This window comes from Corvus brachyrhynchos, unplaced genomic scaffold (assembly GCF_000691975.1).
Source record: "Corvus brachyrhynchos isolate BGI_N302 unplaced genomic scaffold, ASM69197v1 scaffold200, whole genome shotgun sequence".
Taxonomy (NCBI): domain Eukaryota; kingdom Metazoa; phylum Chordata; class Aves; order Passeriformes; family Corvidae; genus Corvus; species Corvus brachyrhynchos.
In genome coordinates, this window is record NW_008236184.1 from 4,339,084 (window position 1) to 4,358,865 (window position 19,782).

A 19,782-nucleotide genomic window follows, 5' to 3' on the forward strand; every position below is an offset into this window, starting at 1 on the left:
ATGCCCTTAAGGGTTACGTCCCCGCAGTGACACCAGGGCAGACCAGACTCCCACCCAGCCCAGGCACTGCCCAGCTCCAGCATAGGGCAGTACCTGAGCAGCGAGGGTTCATCTTTGCAAGTGAAAATCTGAAAAGTGAATAAATTTTAGGACACATTCCAAGTCCAATGCAGTTCGGGTTTGGCTAGATAAGAAAGATCAGGCTCAGGGCCAGACTCGCCCTCCCACAGCAGAGACGAGAAATCCAGACTGCCAACAGTGTGTTCTAGTCCTGCATCCAAGCACAGCCAGGCACATCAGCACGTAAAGAGAGCAAATGGCCCAGCATCAAACGAGCAGAGGCTGTGCAAGGGACCTGAGGGACAGCAGGGCCTGACTGAGAGCCGAGTGATGAGAGTGCAGAAGAACAGAGCGAGCACAGAAGCACTGACCTTCCCTCTCTTTGAGAACAGCCCCGTGCAATCTTCTGTGATATCCTTGCATGGCAGACAAGACACCAGCATACAGGCATATATTCTCCCTATACACAGCCTCAGGACGCATGTCACCCAAGACCTGCGTGACCAGGGCATCTGGCCTGATGCTGTGCTTGACCACTACCCTGGTTCACCCATTCCATTTCACCACACAGAGGCAGCTCTCCAGAAACAAAATGCACTCAGAGCTGGGAACAGTTTTTGCATTCAATTTTTTGTAAGTGGTTCATGGGGTAAACATCCCTCCTGCTCAAAGCAGTGCCAATCCTAGACCAAATATCCCTGACTTTTGAGCTCTCACCTGCTGGACCCCTGTCTTTGTTTTCTTGATTAAGAAGCACTTTGCCATTAGAAATACTGATCGGACTTTTGGGAGAAACATGATGCCCAGTTTCACCCTGTCATATCTGGAGCAGGGGCAACTGCTTTACAGCATGTCTTAGGAAAGGCTGGAACTTGGTACAACCTTTGCAGGCAAGATAGAACAACACACCCTGCTGACATACACCATGTGAGCTCAGATGGTGTCCAGACATACAGACAAACCAAGCAGCCGGCCACTCTGAGAAAAGCAAAACCAAGCAAACACAGAGAATAGGTTCCCTCTAGTTATTTGAAATAGTAAAGCCACAGTGAGCTGCCCTTTTCCATTTCATCCGTCCTAAAACTTTGATTTTCAGAACAGTCTTCTGAATTCCATTCATCTTCCAGATTACACCAAGCAGGACGTCTTCATATTCACAAGTTGCCTTGATCACGTAAGGCAGAAATATTTGGTAGTGTTCAGTGATCTCCTTTGGTTCCAACTTGTCTCAGCAGCAGGAGCCATGCAAGAGGAGGGGTACTGTGAAACCTTTTTAAAAGTATCTGTGCAAGAGTTGGAGAGTAAACACTGGTTCAAGGCACCTGCTACAACAGAGCTAGTGGCCTATAACCTCACAGACTCACACTTTGGTTGTCAGGTTAGTAGCAACATGGAGCAGAGATAGTGAATTAGCAGAAGCTCTGTCAGTTATCTGTCACCAAGCCTTTCCAGAGCTACAGGCAGGATGAGGTGAAGCAGGTGATGCCACCCCAGGTAGCACAATGCCCATCCCCTCCCCCCCAAGCCAGCACCGTCCACCAACAGCAGACGAGCGAGAGCTCTGGAGAGACACAACTCACAGGGTAACATCTGCAGAAAAGGTGAGCCTACCTGTGCCAATGTCACCACGCTTGGAGGAACCAGAGGACCAGCCTAACAGACAGGTTTGACAACAGGAGGCCATAAGGCTACCAGTACTCCTGACATGAAACACCATGTGCACTTCCTTCTTTCCTACCGTACACTAGGCTCTCCTAGGTGACACACAGCTGTCCTAGGGCTATTCTTGTTTTCATTCTGCAAATCTGCAGTGTAGAAACTGAGGACCTAAGCTGCTGATGCTTTATGATATGGAATGGGTATCAGCCCCCAATCCAGTGGTATTCTCCCCCTGATCCCCACCCTCCCAAAAGGGAGCATGACAGAAGGCCTTAATGCCACAGTGGAGTTAAAGGCTGCTTTAGCAGCGCACTCACAGAGCCACGGCTTTTACCTTTTCACCTGGGACAAAAACACCTCAGGGGAAAGCAGAGGCACCACTGAGCAGTAACAGGGTATGAGTGAGCACATTAGTCAAAAGGAGACAATGGAGGAAGGTGAAGCATGTTTGGACACCAGATACACAAACACAAAAAAACCACAAGAAGGCTGAGAGGAGAACATGTGCAAAGGAAACTGAACGTGAGCATAGGGTTAGAAGTGTGAAGGAACATCAAATCAAGAAAGCAAACATACCATTAGTCGGATGCTTTGCAAACGACACAGAAAATCGTTTTACGGCTGGCATAGACAAGAGCTCTGAGGAAATAAAAACAGATCATCTCAGTTAACAGCCTGCTTCAAAGGATCCCCCGACCTTCATACACTTGGTTACCCTTTCAGGTTCACCTTCCTGACCCCCACAATGGCTGGTCCCACGGGCACTGCTGTAGCACCCGACACTCTGCCTGTGGGTCTGACTGAACCATTCTGCATCTCCCCAGCCCTTGCACTGCCCTGCCAGGGTCTCCCCGACACTACACACTCAGCCACACTCTCCATCACTCCCAGTCAGCAGCTCACACCTTCCCACCACACCAGGCTCAGTCCAGTGCAGAATGCAGCCAGGCCATGCTCGCAGCCACCAGAGCACACGGCCCAGCAAGTAGCAGCACCACAGGAAGATTGTTCTCAGGATTCACCTCTGCCCAAGGAAAACAAACACTGTTCTGCAGAGGGACTACAGAGTTCCAGCACAGGTACAGCTCAAAACAACCTCTTAATGCAAGCTCTACAGAGCTATTTATGAATTTTAAGGTAAATCACCTGAGTAGGGAAGAAGCAAAAGACCCATGAAGACATGCCTCTACAGTTCTTTGCTCAAAACATTTCAGTACAGGGCAAGGATACGCCTGTCACAGTGGTCCTCAGGCTTCTCCTGGCCATGCCCCAGGCCAGGCCAAGCTCTCCCATACAAATCACACATCCGAAAGACAGTGCAAGGACAGACACTGTGCATCTCATGGGGTGCAAACAGATAGGCTTTAAAGGACATAGATTAAGCTCCATATGCACACACACACACACACCAAAAAAAAAAAAAAAAAAGCTGGAAACTTTTTTTCCCACACACTGGAAATTCCTCAGCTATCATGAAAAACAATGGCCTGGATCAGACCATCTATATGTGGGATTTTATGTGAGATTCCAGCCAATCATACCTTTTGCTGCTATTTGGGATCTTTCAGGAAATAGTAGAAAACTCTTTTATTTCTCTTTCATGTTTCATGCATCCATTCTCCCTAGCCCACAGAGTCTGTACACCTATTCCTCTCATCAGTGCACCAATGCACGCTCCACACCCCCAATGTGCTCCTATAGCTACATGCAGTGGCCTGGCCAAATAATGTATCTAAACCATCTCTCATTGAAATTTCCTCCACTAGTGTACCAGCCCTAAAAATTGTTTTTCTTTCTTTAAACTCAACAAGCAGCACGACAATCTTCCCTACATCCCTTAGAAGTGTCTAGGCCCTGGAGCTGCAGTCAGTTGGTGACCATCTCCATCCCACCCACACCTCCCCCTGCCCTGAGGGCACATCAACTGAAATGGCACTGACCCAGTTTACTGGATCCCTGGTTTCAGGTAAGCCAACTTGAAATCACAACCATCCATGGACTTTCCCTCAGCTTGAGGTTGAGAAAACTTTCTGCTGAAGTGTTCCTTAGCCCTCCTCCAGCTCCAAGCAAAAAGACTTCAGAAATAAGGGCCCTTGAAACTTCCCTGGAACAAGGCAAGTTAACATTGCTGAAGTGCTATATGCCACACACTGCATCTTGAAGCATCACAGCCATGAAAAACTATTGAAGAGTACATGCAAAAATATGCTGCTTTCAACAGCAGTTATTAGTTTAAAGAGTGTGAAAAAGGTTGTTCTCCAAGAGTCTGCTGTAGCTGCAGTGCCACTGACTGCAACCACTGTAGTGATGTTTGGTTTAAATTCCATTGCTCAGCATTTCAATAGTACTCATTTAAGCAGAAACATGGGCTAATTTCACATTCCAAACTACCTTCCCCAGAAGCTAAATGTCCTTCTGCCTGCTTGTTTTCCCAAGCCCCTGACTCCTTCCCCCCAGCTGCCCTTATGGCAGCACGGTGCTGACAGCACAGGGTGCCAGGGCATGCCAAGGAACATGAAAACAGAGGTATAACATCAAGATTTATAATTCTGAGCTGTGTTGGACACATGCTAGTCAACCAAGTCTGCATTTTAGGTACTCGAGGGTACAACTGCATCTCAGCACACAGAGACCTCGTCACTGAATTTAGGCTTATGCAGCAGGAGTCCATGAGCTCAAATGCCTGTAGCCAGCTGCAGGCATGTCCTGCTACACAGCCTACAGAGACAGGCAGCCCAGCACCAGGACCGAGCAGATCTTTTCCATGCCCAGCTGGGCACAGAGCAGTCTCTGATGCTTTTCCCTGAGAATCAGTGCTGTCTTGTGCTCCCACTCCTTGCAGAGTCAGGAAAGAACAGCAGTCAGGGCCCTTGCTGGCCTTTTCAGCGGCTCCACTGTGACTCACACCCTGGTCTTTCGGCAAACATCGTGAGCTTACTCTGCAACCTGTGAGTAGCCAGTACTTGCTGCCTGGGGCAGCTCAGACTGGTACAGTGGGGTTGAGAACACTCCCACCTCACCCTCCCTGTCACTGTCATTCACAGCCCACTGTGTGCTAGCGAGTGCCCTGAGGTGAGAACCAGCTCAGTTTTCTCTTACACAAGAAAAGCAGCACAGGCAGCCAGTGTACATAATGGCACTTACAGGGTTCCAACAGGGCTGAGAACTGGTACAACGTCTTTCCATCCTGATTTGCTAGGCCATTTTCCTTACTTCAAAATTGGACAAAAATCCAAATGAACCAACCTCCTGTCTTCCCCAGATTACTGCCTTAATCCTCTTCCCACCTAGAAATCCAGCAGTGTTAGTGTTCCTTGTGATCCCAATAAGAAAGGCACTCAGATTCTGTATTGATTAAAATACCAAAAAGATAAGACATCCAAGACAGACAATCTGACATCTATCCACTCAAATGCTGGGAAACCTTAGGTGGATTTCCAACCTCGTCAGAGTATGCTGTGCAGACCCTGTCTGTGGACCTCCTCAAATCAGTGCCCCAACAAATGGTATGTGAATCAGTACCTAAGCAGTCTGAGTGAGTGTCTTTCCTATTGGGACCACAATGGACACTTGCATTTATGCATTACACCCTCCAGCTGTTCCAGGACGGCTCAGTCTGTCCCTGTGCCCAAACTTCTTTGCGAATAACAACCCTCTGCTGCTCCCTGCACATGGCACCAAGTGCTGCTGGCAGGTCAGGGTGCAGCTGCAGCACCTGCACCCATGGGCATAGAGCAACGTTTGTAACCACGGCCCCAATGCCGTCACCAGATTGTCTTGCTGACCCTCCTGGCAGTTTTTGCACAGAAACCAGACTTTTTAGTCCTTCTGCAGTACTTCATCCAAGCAACTCACTTATCTCAAGCCTTTCAGGCATATTGCCCTTGCTTCCTGAGAGCTACCTCAGACTCTGCTGCTTGCTCAGCCTTGCTCTAGTGCCCATTTTATCCACACCCAAGCATATCAATCTGCCTTTGGGATGGCTCCACCTTCCATAGGGTACTGTCCCAAAAAGAGCTTCATTTAGCATCAGCAAGATCACCAAGGTAAGCAAGACGATGTGATCTGCTGTGTTTCCATACCAGGACAAACCTATTTAATATCTGGACCAAAAAAATCCTCCTTCACAACAGCAAGTAATATTAAAACATCAGACTAAAATCAGACCACAGCAATACCACACATCAGCCTAAAACTCCTCTCACAATGCCAGCTCCAACACACGGTCCTAGCAAGGATCACGATTTCTTGGGATATGGCAAAATTTATCATTGTAGACGCGGTGAATACACACATTCAACTGTCACCGTTTTCAGCAGTGCCAGTCTGTGCTGCAGGCGCATCTTGAGACACCAATGTCCACAAAGTACCACCCTGCTGCCAGGGAACACACATACCGTCTTTGTACGTCAGGCTGCTGGCAAACTTTTTGCCATGGCTGCGTGCGTAGTCCTGGAGGTTGGGGGCACTGGAGGAGCCTCCCAGCACAGTGGTGCTAAACAGCCCGGTGCACTGTGACCCTGGAAAGGCAGGGAAGGTGTTAGTAACACATACCCACTGCATGCAACTACAGAAAAGCAGGGTTAGTGAAAGGATGAAGAATGAACTGGCCACTTCACAAGCAATCTCAGGAAAAAACATGATGCCTGGAAGCACAGGGAGGCCATGTTCTCCATTCTAAATTCCAGTGCCAAATGCAGAGCAGATAGCCCAAACCTGAGCACCAGGAAAGTTCCTAAAACTCCATCCATGGGTTTACTTCCGTTGACTTTCTTGCCCTGACCTGGGAGAAACACCTTCACCCCCTTCAGGCAGCAAAGCTACACACTCATGTCAGAACAGTCAGGATGCCAAACCACCCATGTTCATGTCACAGAGCTTCATTGCTCTGCTCTTCTGCCCTTTCTCTTTGGAAAGCTCCTTTTTGTGTAGGACACTGAGGAGAGTAAAGAACTGTCTGATCTATGGATCAGACAGTGTGGATTCATCTCCTGTCAAACAAGCAGGAAAAGTACTGTCACCAGAGGGCTTGCGTTCACAAGCTTGTACTTCACAGACATGCTTTACTCAGTCATGTCTCACTGCTCCAGCATAGGAGCAACTGGTCCATGAATGAGCCTTGCAAAGCACCAGATGTGCACACAGCATGGAACTTTGCCTACCCACTGTCCAGGAACATGGCATGCAAAGTGGAAGGCAACCTCATTCCTGGGGCTTTGGCTTGCTTCTCCAAGGCACAATGCTCTGAAGACTGACTTGACTTTGTGCGATATTTAGGGAACACCAGGCATTTGAAAGAGGATTCTTTCCACTGACTGAGGAAAGCAATTGTGAGTCAAGACAAAACCTTATTATGGGCCAGACACAGCCACTGATTGGCTGTAAATTCTCTGCTAAACTGTCTTGCTGCTGTATTCTGTGCCGAGAATACAGACTGCTCGACCCAACATTACTCCCACGTACAAAAGGCTTCCAGAAACAAGCAGGTTGATCTGGCTCCACCTTGTCTGCCAAAAAGCCTGCAACACTGTGTAATAGTATTTATCTGGAACAGTGCAACTGTTACTGCTGTGAAAGAGAGACTGCCTACATTGGAAGCAGCTCTTGATTCTACAATACTGCATCATAGCATGATTTAGGTTGGAAGGAGCCTGAAGCTTCTTTCCCAACACCCCAGCAGGACCAACTCGAATCAGCTTGCTAGGGTTTGTCAAGTTGTCCATACCTCCAAGAAAGGAAATTTCACAACCTCTCTGGGCCCCTGCTCTAACATCTGGCACATTCACGGTGGGTGAAAAATTTGTTCCTCCCAGCTAATTGGAATTTCTTATGCTGCAACTTGTGTTTGTTGGTTCTCAACCAACCAGCACAGGGCTTTGAGGACAATCTGTCTCCGTCCCTTCTGCAACCTCCCATTTAGATGGGGAAAGAGCATTAAGGTCTCCAGTCCCCACAAGTTCTAATCTGAACAAGCATGGCTCTCAGTTTCTCCTCCAACGTCATGTGCTCCAGGCTTCCAATCTATTTCCACTGCCCCCCAGTAGGCTCACAATCCTGATACACACACCCTCCATGCCCCAGCGAGCCCAGGGCAGGACAGCAGAGCTCAGGCACTCACAAGAGGTGAAGAGACGGAAAGAGCCAAACCCCTCAGTGGGACAGCTGTACTGCAGCTGATGCAGCCTAGCACACCGTCAGCCTTCCCTGGTGTGAGGACACATTGCTGCCTCACATCCACTCGTTGCTCTTTGGGACACCAGCTCTGTGTCTGCAAAGATCCTTAAGCCAGAGCTTCTTTGGAGAAAACACAGAGATCCTGAGCATTGAACTGTTCATGTGTAAGCTCAGGCTGAGCTGAGGACATCTGCTCCTGGGGTGACCAAAAGGGTTCTTGCAGCACCGAACTGCAGCTGCTCCTGCACTGCAACACTGCTGGTGGCTTTCCACAGCACAGACTAGCACATACGTGCCCTTGGACATAAAAGAAGTCTTGCCTGCAGGGTCACTGATAGACAAGCCTTAGAAAATTTCCTCCTAATGCCTTAAATTGATGCTAAGTACGGACTCAGCATGAATTGGAATCTGTCAGAATACAAATGAAATTTTGTCATGCATCAGACAGGATGATGCTCCTACTTGCACTTCCATGGTTTAAAAACAAAGAACAAAAACCACCCAACAGATTCATTTACTGGCAGATAAAAATGGAACATCAGAGTTTTAGGACTGTGTATTTTGAGCAACCTTGTGCCGTTAATCACTAAGCTAAGGATACCCCAGCGTTTCTGCTGTCCTGCTGCAGACAGAGGCATTTTGCTAGTGCCCTTAAGCCAGAAGAGAATTTACAAAGACGACTCCATGGACAACAGCAATCATTTACAGTGAACTCCAGGAGACGGCTGTACCCAAAGTAACCACACACACACACACACACACACATATCCTAAAGGTAGTAATGGCCATTTGGATTTAAATGTAGAAACACGTGCTAGAAATTCACTGTATGTGCTGGATATTTTCTGTGCATTTAATTTTCATATGTTCATTCAATGTGTCAGATGTTTAAAAATAGTCATTCTTGGTTTCTGTCTGGGAATCTCAGCACAAGGCTTCATGCCACAGGCAGTGCACCACCTCTACTGCTCGAACAGCCAGCAGTGATTTTACTCCGTTTTGAAGGGTTCTTGTAAGCAAAGAAAGGTACTGAAACTTCTCTCGGCTTTTCAAGATAGAAGCACACACACTACGGCAAACAATTCACAGCAATGCACTTGATGCTGCCCAGAAAAATGTGTCACACTCCAAAGCACAGACAAAGCAAGCTGCAGCCACCTATTTTCAAAATTACAGTGGAGGCACTGCTCTGGAATGTATGGCAGCAGGGCAGGGCTACTGCAGGAGCTCTCTCCTGCTCCCTGCTCCTGCATGCCTACACATATGAGGTTACACCTGGACAGACCTTCCATTTTCCAAAGATAATGACAACCAGGCACTGACTGACAAGGTCAGGCAACAGGGGGTATGCTCAGCTTCAGAAAACTCAGAAACAGCAGGTAGTGCCTGAATGAACCCCATCATAACACAGCTGCTGAGACAAGCATTAAAGCCAAAGTTCAAGCTTCCATGAGTTCTGTATTATCTCTTAGAGAGAGAACACGTTTCAACTCCTAAACGGGCAAGATTTTAGATTTCGATAAAACAATCAGGAAAGGAATCAGGAAGATTCCTTGAAGAGCTTGACTTGTACAGGTAAAGAGGCATTGTTCTTCATAGCAGGCCACAGGTGAAAAAAACCTCACAGAAACACAGATATTCTAATCACCAACTGTTGTGCAAGCTGGTGTGGTACAAGAGGTCTCTCCTGCTCAATCCTTCCACGCCTGCAAGACTCTACAGAGGAGAACGATGGCTCGGCTGGTGGTCTATGTCACAGATCAGATCTATCAGTTCCTACTCAAGGTTTTGTCTCTTCAGAGCTTCACAGCCGGGACAGTAACCAGCACAGGCTTCCCAGCAAGGCACATGAAGCAAGAGTCTGAAATTAAACCTGTCAGGATCATATTTCAGATTTTGTTGTCGAGGAAAAGTAGTACTGAACAAAGGTGCAGAAAAGCAGTGGTCTTCTCTACTGCCAAAACAGACATTCCTCAAAAACTTGGAAAAGGCTGTAGTCCAAGGGCTGTAATATCTGCTTTCCAGGGCACAGGCCTTCTGGTAGTTGCACATCCAAACAGTAAAACCAGTCTGCAGTACCATTTGATGTATTCAGTAATTCTCCAAGCAGAAGCACCTCCTTGACTATGTGCCATTTCAGAAATTCCCATATTCATCCATATGGACTCACAAAATACCCACAAGTTTCTTCAAGCCTAAGCACAGCAGTTTGTCACAGCTCACTGAATCTTGCAGTGGCAGTGGGAAAGGCATAGGTAAGTAAAATAACACATTCAAAAATTACCACGGCCAAGGCTACTGTCCCTTTATGAAAATAATATACATCAGACATTCCTATTTAGATTTTTCCAGCTGGCTGGAAGCATAGCTGGCAGACTCCAAGGATACTTTCAAACCACTCAGAAGAAAATTCCCATTCCTTTGTAAGAATTAGGTTCCAAAGAAGCCGCTCATTCAAAAGTGGCAAACAAATGATCAGGCCTTTCAGAAGTCTCTTGGCTGCAGGTTGTCCATATAGAGCAGAGTGATGAGTCAGAACTGCTGCAAGTCTGCAGCCATGCCACAATGCTAAGATGGTTTTAAAGAAAAAGAAAGCGGGCATGACTTGGGCATTACCACCTCCTCTCTGCAAGACACAGGTTGCACAGCCATCTCTTAACCTTGTGACAGCAAAGACAGCTTTTCCAGTTTCAAAATAGATCTTGCTTTAGCAAAAATATTTCAGGAAGAATTTCAACTGCTCAGACGTAGTTTAGGTTAGGATAATGTGGAATGGAACAATCAAGGACAGAGAATATCAAGTGCCCTGAATATTGTCTTCCACTGGCTACCATAAGAAGAATGGCTGACCAGAGACTTCAGCTCAATTAGAGAGCTATCAAACACTCCATATGTAACACATTCATTCCATACAACAGATCTTTATGAAGCAAAGGTAGAAACAGAGTAGTCTCACATGAAGAACAGCTTTGCATATAAATTGTTGTTTTGCAGAACAGAAAGCACACTAGTTCTCACCTAAAATCTTCTCTTTCTACTAAGTTCAGAAATGGTGTAACAAGTGAGAGCAACAGAGAAGCAGAAGGCCAGCCTGCAGGTAGGCAGTTTGCCCTGTTGCTCCTGTACTGGAAAGAATGAAAAGTGCATCTTCTGTTGTTAGCAGCTGAAGGAGAAGTTCGTTCACAAGAGGTACCGACTGAGACAGTCTCTATAGTGGTCTCAACAGTAACACTGAGAGAAGACACAAAACACATAGAGACATACAAGGAACCCAAGCCGGATCTGCATGTGGAGACACAGACAGATGCCCATGGAAATAGAGAGGTACAAGTGAGTAGGCTGGTTACAGATCAGGTACAGTACCTAATCCACTTTGCTTCATCTCAGAAGACTGCCTGGAATAAGTGCTGAAGAGGCGATAACCTCCTGATTTAGAAGAAGATTCAGACAGCACCTGCAAAGACAGACAGTGTAATTAATCAGCAGCATGCTCCAAGACACCCACTGCTCTCAAAAGCCTTTATACATCAATTGAAGGTAAAGAAAGGTACATCTCTTCCTTAAAATCACCGTTTCCAAGATGCACAAAGGTAGTCATATGCTAAGACTGTGACAGTGAATGCTCAATTTTAATTTCAATATTTTCATGGATTGTGGAACAGTGGAAATTTGAAAAGTGTGACGGGACTCATGTAGTGAGCATCTTGTCTCCCAAGACTCTTGCTGAGATCACTGGGACACAGACTTCCTTCTTTAGAAGCAGGAAATCATATCCCCTTTAACTTAGTATGTGCCTATCACAAGGAGCCTCCGAGTGCTGCATGCAAAGGTGACCTTGTGAGTAACACACAGCAATGGAAGACAGCTAACAAATACGTCAAACCTTAACTCTGCTGTTTTCTGGTTCAAAAAACTGATGGCAAAAATGCCTGTGAAATCCCTCTGAAAGGAGGGACAATTCCAGAGTACTTTAAAGGTAACAGTCACCTGCTGACTGTGACACTGGCCTTGTGACACAGAACAGCCTGGAAGGAAAGAGGTTAGAACAGTAAAATCAATTTTGTTACTTCACCAGATCAGTGAATGGGACAGTTCTAAACCCTGACAGTTTAAACATCCTGGATGAATCCATCAGTTAGCAGGGACCCCCAATCAGCATGAGATCTTAGATGGGATGGAGGAATGAGAAACATGGAGCTGCCTTTATGAAAGGGAAAGGCTGGAGCCTAACAGAAGGCAAAGATGACATTATAGCTAGGTGGTGAGGTTGCATGTAATCTCATAGCTGGCAACACCAGTACCTCTACAGAGCACGTAATCCAAATAATGCTTGTGTTCCTCAAGCATTTCATTACTTGCTCTTCCTCATCAGTTCCTCTGCCCTGTGTTCCTGTCCTTCCTCAACGAGGAAGAGTTTCGGAGGTCTGCCTTCCACAACATCCTCTTTACCTTCTGCAGATCCTTCCCCAGAATCAACTCAGACTCTGGCACGTTAAAAGAAATGCCAGGAAACCAAAACCAAGCAAAAGGCCTTTGCAAGAACAAGGAAGGGCACCAATAGCATGGTTACCTCCATGGATCCCGTCTTCCGGTTCCTGATCAGTGGTGACCTTCGCTGAATGCTGACCGGCTCAGAGGGCTGTGGGGACTTCTGCCGAGCACGGTCTGGCTCATCGCTGCCCTTCTCATTCGAGAGGTCCTCTAGGCTGCCTTGGTCTGCCTTCTTGTCCTCGCTCTGCCGTAAGGAAACACTTCACTCATGTCTACAGGCACATGGCCTTTGCCCATGCTGCCCCACATCAGCTCCAGGCTCAGATCTCCTGCTCTGCCAAGCTCAGGAGGCACCCACAGTCCCAGCAGCCACCCTGATGAACCCAGATGGGACAAGGACACAACCTGCCAGCTCCCTGCAGGCACCACCAGCGAGGAAGCTTCTGCAGCAGGGCCAGACAGCGCAGGACAGTGCCCAAGTGTCCCCTGGGGCTGGCAGCTCCTGTCCCGGTGTCTGCTTACCTCTGCTGAGGCCGGCCGAAAGCCAAACCCCGTGGGTATGTTCCTGTCCTCCTCGCAGCCTTTGACACCAGGGCTGAAATGCAGCTCCACGTGGAAGCGCTCCTCTGAGGAGGGGTCCTGTGAACACATGTCACAGGCAATAGGTACAGAACCAAACACCAGCATAGGCCAAGGTCCCACCCCACCAGCATAGGCCAAGGCACGCATCCCAGGCACATTCTTCGGAGGGAAAGCAGGAGCAACAAGCATGAACAGAATGGCTCCAGGTTTGTCCCATCCAAAAGGACAGCCCTGATCAGCACACAGCTGAGGCATTCTGACTGCTGTTATTTTGGGAAAACAGACACAGAAGAGTATAACAGAATCAGGTTCTATGTGTATATATATATACACACACACCCCTAAACCCCAGCCCCTTCTCACCCACTCTTGCTGCAAACCCAGCATATGCCAGGACAGGGGAAGACTGGGTCCCTCCTGGACCTTCAGTCAGGCTATTCCAAGATTTAAGTAACTGTCTCTAGTAGTAATTTTTCATTAAGCTTTTTTTAAGGAAGCCAGAGCTTTTACAGTATCTGGCACTAATTATATACATCCATATAAAACCATCTTGACTGACTGACACATCCACACCACTCATGAGAGTTCTAGTCAGATGTTTTTTGACAAACATCACTCCTGCCATTAGAAGCTCACACCAACTCTGTGAATACAAGGCTCTAACTCTATAAGGTGTGGGGTAAGGGGCTGCTCCCCTCACCACTACCACCTCCTGCAGCACAGACCCAAGTCACAAGGTCTGATGATCAGGACATGCAGTTTGGTGCCAAGCCGACTTACAGTCATCACCCTCAGCTCCCACATTCCAGCTGTTAACCCTAACCCTAACCCTTTACTTCCTGAAGATACCAGTATACACTTCTATAACTATATCAGCACACTTTCAGAATAAAAAATAGTTTATGGATGTGGAATTTCTGGATATTTTCTAGATATATTTCAAAAATACAGCCAAATATCACTCAGCTTTATTTATTTTTTCCTACTGTTCACTTGCAATTAATACTTAAAAACAGCAAATAATTTTGCACTAGGAAATGCTTTAAAATAGTCAGTATTAATTACGTAAGTTTGGTATTACTGGTCAGGTAACAAGCATTAACTGGGTCACTGCCTCCCACATAAACCAAAAATTAGCATTTGTGGTAATGATCCGAATGTCTTTGTTCACAAGCAGTGCGAGCTCAGGTTACAGACTTCCAACTGAACTCATCCCTGAGGACTGTGCCTTGCAACAGGGCAGGAAGCATGGTATCCTACTGCTCTATCCCTCACCTTGTTGTTGTCCTCGTAGAGCATGATAACAATCTGGGTCATGTAGTTCAGCTCTGAGATAGCACTCAAATAGTCCATGGCTCTCTTCCACTGCTGGTCTTTGTTTTCCTGATATATACACATAAACAGTCGCATGGGATAAGCAACAGCAGACACTTTGCAGCATTCAGTGAAATGGGACTGAGAGAGTTCCTCTCTCCACAAGGTAACATTGTCAGGACAAAAACACCTTGCTTAACTTGCATGAAGAAATGACCTAGCAATGTGGTGGGGTGCCTGCAGTGAGGAGTAGCTGCACAGAGGGATGCTACAGCTGCCCACCCACCCATGTGCAGATCTGAGCTGCAAGCTGCTGTGCCATGCTGACTGGAGACAAGCAGAGCCCACAGCAGGTTCCCAAACACAGCCATTCTCAAACTACAGAATGGAGCACAAGGGATGAACCTGTGCTAAATAAGGGACCAAGTGAAATGCTTTTACCTGATGCTGAATGAAAAATCTGGAGACACACTGAACCCTGGGGCTCTGCACAGCAGGGTAGCCCACCCTTCACTGCCTCCCAGCACTGCCAGGAAATGGTCACACCTGAAGTGCCACTCATGATGCCATGGAGTGTATCACCACATTGAGGGACATGAACAGAGCCCTCCATTACAAAGAACCCAGATGGAGCCCAATATCCCTGTGCTGGTAACATGGCATCCTTGGGCAGTTAAGTCAGGGAACAGGGGAGCATCTTATTCAGTGAGTGATTTAGAGGTAGTTTTCTGATCACTGTCTGTAGATAGGCTAAGCTGCCACAGACACCAGAAATCATGCCTGGTAAGCAAGCCCAAACTCTCAAGGCATTTTAGACCATGCTTAAAAATGGGAAGATAAATCAGAGAGCCTCTTGAGAAGAGTAAAGCAGAGCTTTTCTCAGGGTCTGCATGCCAATTCATTCAGGAAGCAGGTGAAGAGAGAGCAAGTGAAGGGTGAGTTGGATTAATTAATCCCCTAAAAATGTGTCATCTGCCTCTCTGGTAGAGAGCATGTCCTGTGCATTTGCAACCTCAAGTCACTTCCTCTGTAAGAGAACTGATTTTATTGACTTAGAATTAATGTAAGGACTATAAATACAGGACCAAGCTCTTTAAATAAATGGCTGGAGGAAGCAGGAAGTAAGAAATTCACTCATCCCCATTGCCTCATACTGCTATTCTCCTAGACAGGTATGTGGTCTGCTCACCTGAAACTAGCAGGGCAGATCTTGGAGAAAACATGTCTCTGTGCAAGCAAGGCAGGAAGCTGCAGCATGCAAACACAGCAGAGATGGAGCTGGCCAGAGACCACTGATGCACAGCATTAGTGGGAGAGCTGGCTCAAAGGGCAACCTACAAACATACACTGTCCACCTTGGAAAAGACTACTGGAAAAACGTAGGGAGGCTTACTCTGTGAGCATTGCTGGGACACTTACATCCAGTAACCCCCCATAGCGGAAGATACTGAGCAGGGAGTGCACATGGCTCTCACTGGTGAAGTACAGCCGCGTTCGAACATGGCGACCCGGTGACAGAACTCCTCTTGAGTACCTAAACCAAAATCAGCCCACAGTTACTTGTCTGCCAATGGATTGCCATCTATCACACATTAGTATCTCCGTACACTTACTGGAATGACATAACCCCACACTGGGAAATGCCAAAGGCAGCAGGACAGAACAAACAATGAGAGCACTCGGCACAGGAACAACAAATTTTGTGGAATCCTAATAGAGACACATAGTAGGTGGCTCATCACTCTACACTGGCCCTGTGCAGGGAAAGGGATGAGGCACCACCACTCACTACAACAGGTACAAGTCTTTGTGGCCCTGTGCTTCTGGTCAGCAATCTCAATGTGCCTTCTCCATTTGCTTTCTAGTTCTACGAGCACCAACACGCCTTCCTCCTGGAGGGTCCTTCAGTGTATGCTCAGTACCTCCTTTCACAACAGTACACTCTTCTGGCATGGGAACCACCCACTGCTCCATAGCTGCCCTCCCCACTGCCAGCAGCATGCAGCACAAAGCCTTACAACGGATGTAGTTTGTTGACAGACTCATCTTCATGAGTTCTCTGTAGGTCCAGCTGGATCTTTTTAATGAGAGGAAGACAAAAGCCAATAGCAATCTCCAGTTTCTCCTCCTTATTAATCCCATATTCCTGCAAGAACAAAACAAGATACCCTGAGCCCTGGCTCTTTGCCACATCCTCACATGAAAGGCCACTTGACTTCAACAGCCCAGTCTGCAGCACCACTGGTTAAGCAAGGACAGGAAGGGAAATGTCACTCAACACTTTCCACTTTTTTTTCCCACGTATTGCAGAGGGTAACAGAGGACTGAGACTCTTCCAAGAACCTCAGTTATGTCTGGACGTGACTGTCAGTATCCTTCCAACAGCTGAGAGGTGCAAGTACCACGAATGAATCTCCGATCTCATGACATGCAAACTTATACCCTGACCTAGCACAACCATTAAAGCAACAACTGCTATTGGCAAAGACAAAAACTGAAGTGCTATGCTGAAAACAGCCAGACTGCATCTCACCAGCAACACTGAAAAAGTTTAGACCACTTCTGCTCTACAGGGGCAGCTGACCTTGCTGGTAGAAGCTCATCCCATATAAATGAAACTTTGCCAGAAGCAACTCAACACTGCAAACTGAACAAGTGCTAGTTTGACAACAATAACAAACTTGTCAGAACTTTAACACAGAAATCCCCCTTCACTTTCACAACACTCCATGTAGAGGAGGATAGAACGTTGCTGTAGCACACACATGCAGCTTGGAGCTGTGCTGTGATGCACTACAATGAACATGGAAAAGCTGCTGCATCAGCTGCTTATTACGCTGACCCTGCCAGAATCCTCAACAAGGAGCCCAGCCCTGCCACATTTTAAGTCATAAATGGTTTTGGCCTTATACAAACACTAAGACAGATCTGAGAAACACCTACTGTGATATGCTGCCTTGGGAGTTAATGTGCGAGAGAATCGAGACAAAACACAAAGGCAAAGGGTCAGAAATTGGTGCTGCAGGCACTGTCATACAGGCTATACCTGGGGTATGATCACATCTGCCAGGGCTTTGGAGAGCTTGAAGAGTTCAGTTGTGCCTTCCAGTTTCAGTGCACAGTTGTGCTGTACATCGTATTTGATGCAGTCATATATGTCAGGGATCTTGCTGATGTCGTAGCGCCCATTCTTCATGCGGAAATCTCGCTCCAGCTTACTCCAGCGTTGCAGCATCAGTTCCAGAGTCTCACTGTGGTACAGCTGCAGGTCTAAACAGCAGAGAACACCAAACCACATTCACATTTTAGAACCACAGAATCACAGAACCCTGGTTATTGCTGCAGAGATTTCAAGTGACAGCTACGACTGACTTCTCCCAGCACGAAAGGGCTCCAATTCTTGTGTCACCCACAGGAATCCTAGTCCGGAAAAGCCAATGGACCTGTTGCAGGAGTTTTAACCTGCAGCAACAGGCTACTTCTGAAATGCTTGAGAAAAGTGAAACCGTTTGCCTGCTTGCTTAGGTCTGCCATAAATCCCATGGCGGGTTCCCAAGATGCCTTTGTAAAACCTCTGCACTGTTATTAGGAAAGTCGAGATGAGCAAATTGTGACTGAAAAACTTGCTGCTTACAGTCTCCAGAAAAGGCCTCAAAAACTACAGGCATACCCCTCCAGGCTATACTGCTGCTGTTTACATTTACTCTAAACCAAGATGCACGTATAATTTCCTTTATATTACAGCTCTCTTTAACAGTAGTTGAAAGTAGAGCCTTCCACATCAATAGCACATACAAAATTACACTTTACAATTTCTTTGCTGCAGACAAACATAAGCCCTAGTGGTGTTTGGGAGCTCTGGAGATGTAACATTAAATTAATCTCTTCCAGACCGTTTTCAGCTCTGTTGCTCACCTGCAGATTTTGGATCTTCCAGACGTTTTCGTATCTGGGAGGTGAGATTCTCAATCAGGGTGAACACCTGGTTACAGACCTCAACTGGGTTCTGGATAAAGGTCATGGAGTTGAGCAGAGAAGCACTGCCTGTAGGTGCTAGCTGAAAGAAGATCCCAGCAGAGATTAGTTAGTCTTCACAAACTGGGAACGCAAAATGTCTGCCTTTTGCAGCTGTACTTCTTTCTGACTCGGGACAAAAGCTGTGCTCCCAGCTGAGCACAATAAGCTGGCCTATTCCTAGGAGTAGTCAGGCATGTCTTAAAAACTTCCTCAGGATCAAACTCAGAGGGAGCAAACAACTGCTCCTATCAGATCAGACCTCCCTCCACCTACAATATCCATTCCTGTCTCATTTTGCTTCTGTGTTTGAGTAGAAGGGCTTCATTTTAAGAAGTTCTTTGAGATGATAAATATGTTCCTTAAAGGATTTCAATCCAGTAATCACATTTCAGAGCCTGGGAAAAGCCCTATTTTGGGGACTTGCTGCAGAAGCAGCAGTAGTGCTTTCAATGGTTGCTGTGCTGGATGCAGCCCATGCTCTCTACTCTGCAGCTATCAGACCCCGACAGGACACACAAGGATTTGTAACCAAAAGGTCTGTTCACATGCACACAGAGCACAGATTTAGAATCCAGTGAGGCAGACTCCCTGCCCACAGCAGCTGGGATTGATCTGAGCAGCATGCAGGAGCTCTTTTAGCGTATTCACAAGAACAAAATGCACTGGGAATTCTGAAGGGAGAGGAAGGCACCATGTCTTGAAGAGGACAGCAGAGCAACACTGAGGACTGCCACTCGAAGAAGGGCAAGGGCTATTAACCTGCACACTTCCATACATATCCTGTCATTTTGGACAGAACTGATCTCAAAGTAACCAAACAACTGTTCACATACCACACACTTCACATCAAACCACTGTAGCAATGCTATTCTCCATCCAGATACAGGGAGCAATGAAGCTCCACTGGTGTTTTACCTTTTCATAATCCTCTTCACAGAACTCAGCATCCTTCTGCATGATTTCATGCAGTCGCGCCTTCACTCTGTGCTGACAGCTGCTAAGGGAATCACTGTCACTGTCCAGCAGACCATTCATGTTGGCACTTTTCACCATCTGCACCAGGATGGGGGTCAGCTCTCCTTCCAGGGCCAGCAGACCCTAAAGCCACACCACAGAAGGCAAGATTTCAAGTCTGTGCAAGCCAAGCAACAAAAATTCTGGTAGTTTCATGGCCAGAACTCAGCCAATTTAAGTGAAATCTCAACTGTCCTTGAAGGGCAGTTTTACAGCAACATCCCCTCCAGTCAGAGATGACTCCAGCATGCTTCTAGAGCTATTCAAGCAAAGCACAGCTCTGCCTGCAGCAGCCCCAGATTTGTCCAGGCAACTGTTGAGCAGGCAACTCAGTTTGCTTGAAAAATGTTGATACAGAGAAGACTCCAAAGACCAGCTAAGGCCACCACAGGATTCCCCTTGGCTTTAGCTGCAAATGAACCTGTCTTCTCCCCAGTCCCCACTCCACACTGCACCAAATGCACCACATTT

The 19,782-nt window shown here is 47.0% G+C and overlaps 1 protein-coding gene across 9 annotated transcripts in view; it reads right to left on the reverse strand.

Annotated features, from left to right (window-relative positions):
* PPIP5K1 (diphosphoinositol pentakisphosphate kinase 1) overlaps window positions 1-19,782 on the reverse strand; it is a 44,601-nt gene that overhangs the window by 8,368 nt on the left and 16,451 nt on the right. For 3 of the 9 annotated variants that reach the window (XM_017738118.1, XM_017738156.1, XM_017738134.1), the window contains exons 17-27: window positions 19,213-19,395; window positions 18,196-18,337; window positions 17,327-17,550; window positions 16,299-16,426; window positions 15,700-15,814; window positions 14,242-14,349; window positions 12,907-13,023; window positions 12,464-12,628; window positions 11,257-11,347; window positions 6,117-6,239; window positions 2,296-2,358 (exon numbers count right to left, since the gene is read on the reverse strand). In XM_017738118.1, the coding sequence (XP_017593607.1) occupies window positions 2,296-2,358; window positions 6,117-6,239; window positions 11,257-11,347; window positions 12,464-12,628; window positions 12,907-13,023; window positions 14,242-14,349; window positions 15,700-15,814; window positions 16,299-16,426; window positions 17,327-17,550; window positions 18,196-18,337; window positions 19,213-19,395 (1,459 nt within the window). Of the gene's footprint in view, window positions 1-1,071; window positions 1,344-1,671; window positions 1,714-2,295; window positions 2,359-6,116; window positions 6,240-11,256; window positions 11,348-12,463; window positions 12,629-12,906; window positions 13,024-14,241; window positions 14,350-15,699; window positions 15,815-16,298; window positions 16,427-17,326; window positions 17,551-18,195; window positions 18,338-19,212; window positions 19,396-19,782 lie in introns of those variants that run through there. The other 6 variants (XM_017738128.1, XM_017738145.1, XM_017738114.1 and 3 more) reach the window with 5 other exon arrangements.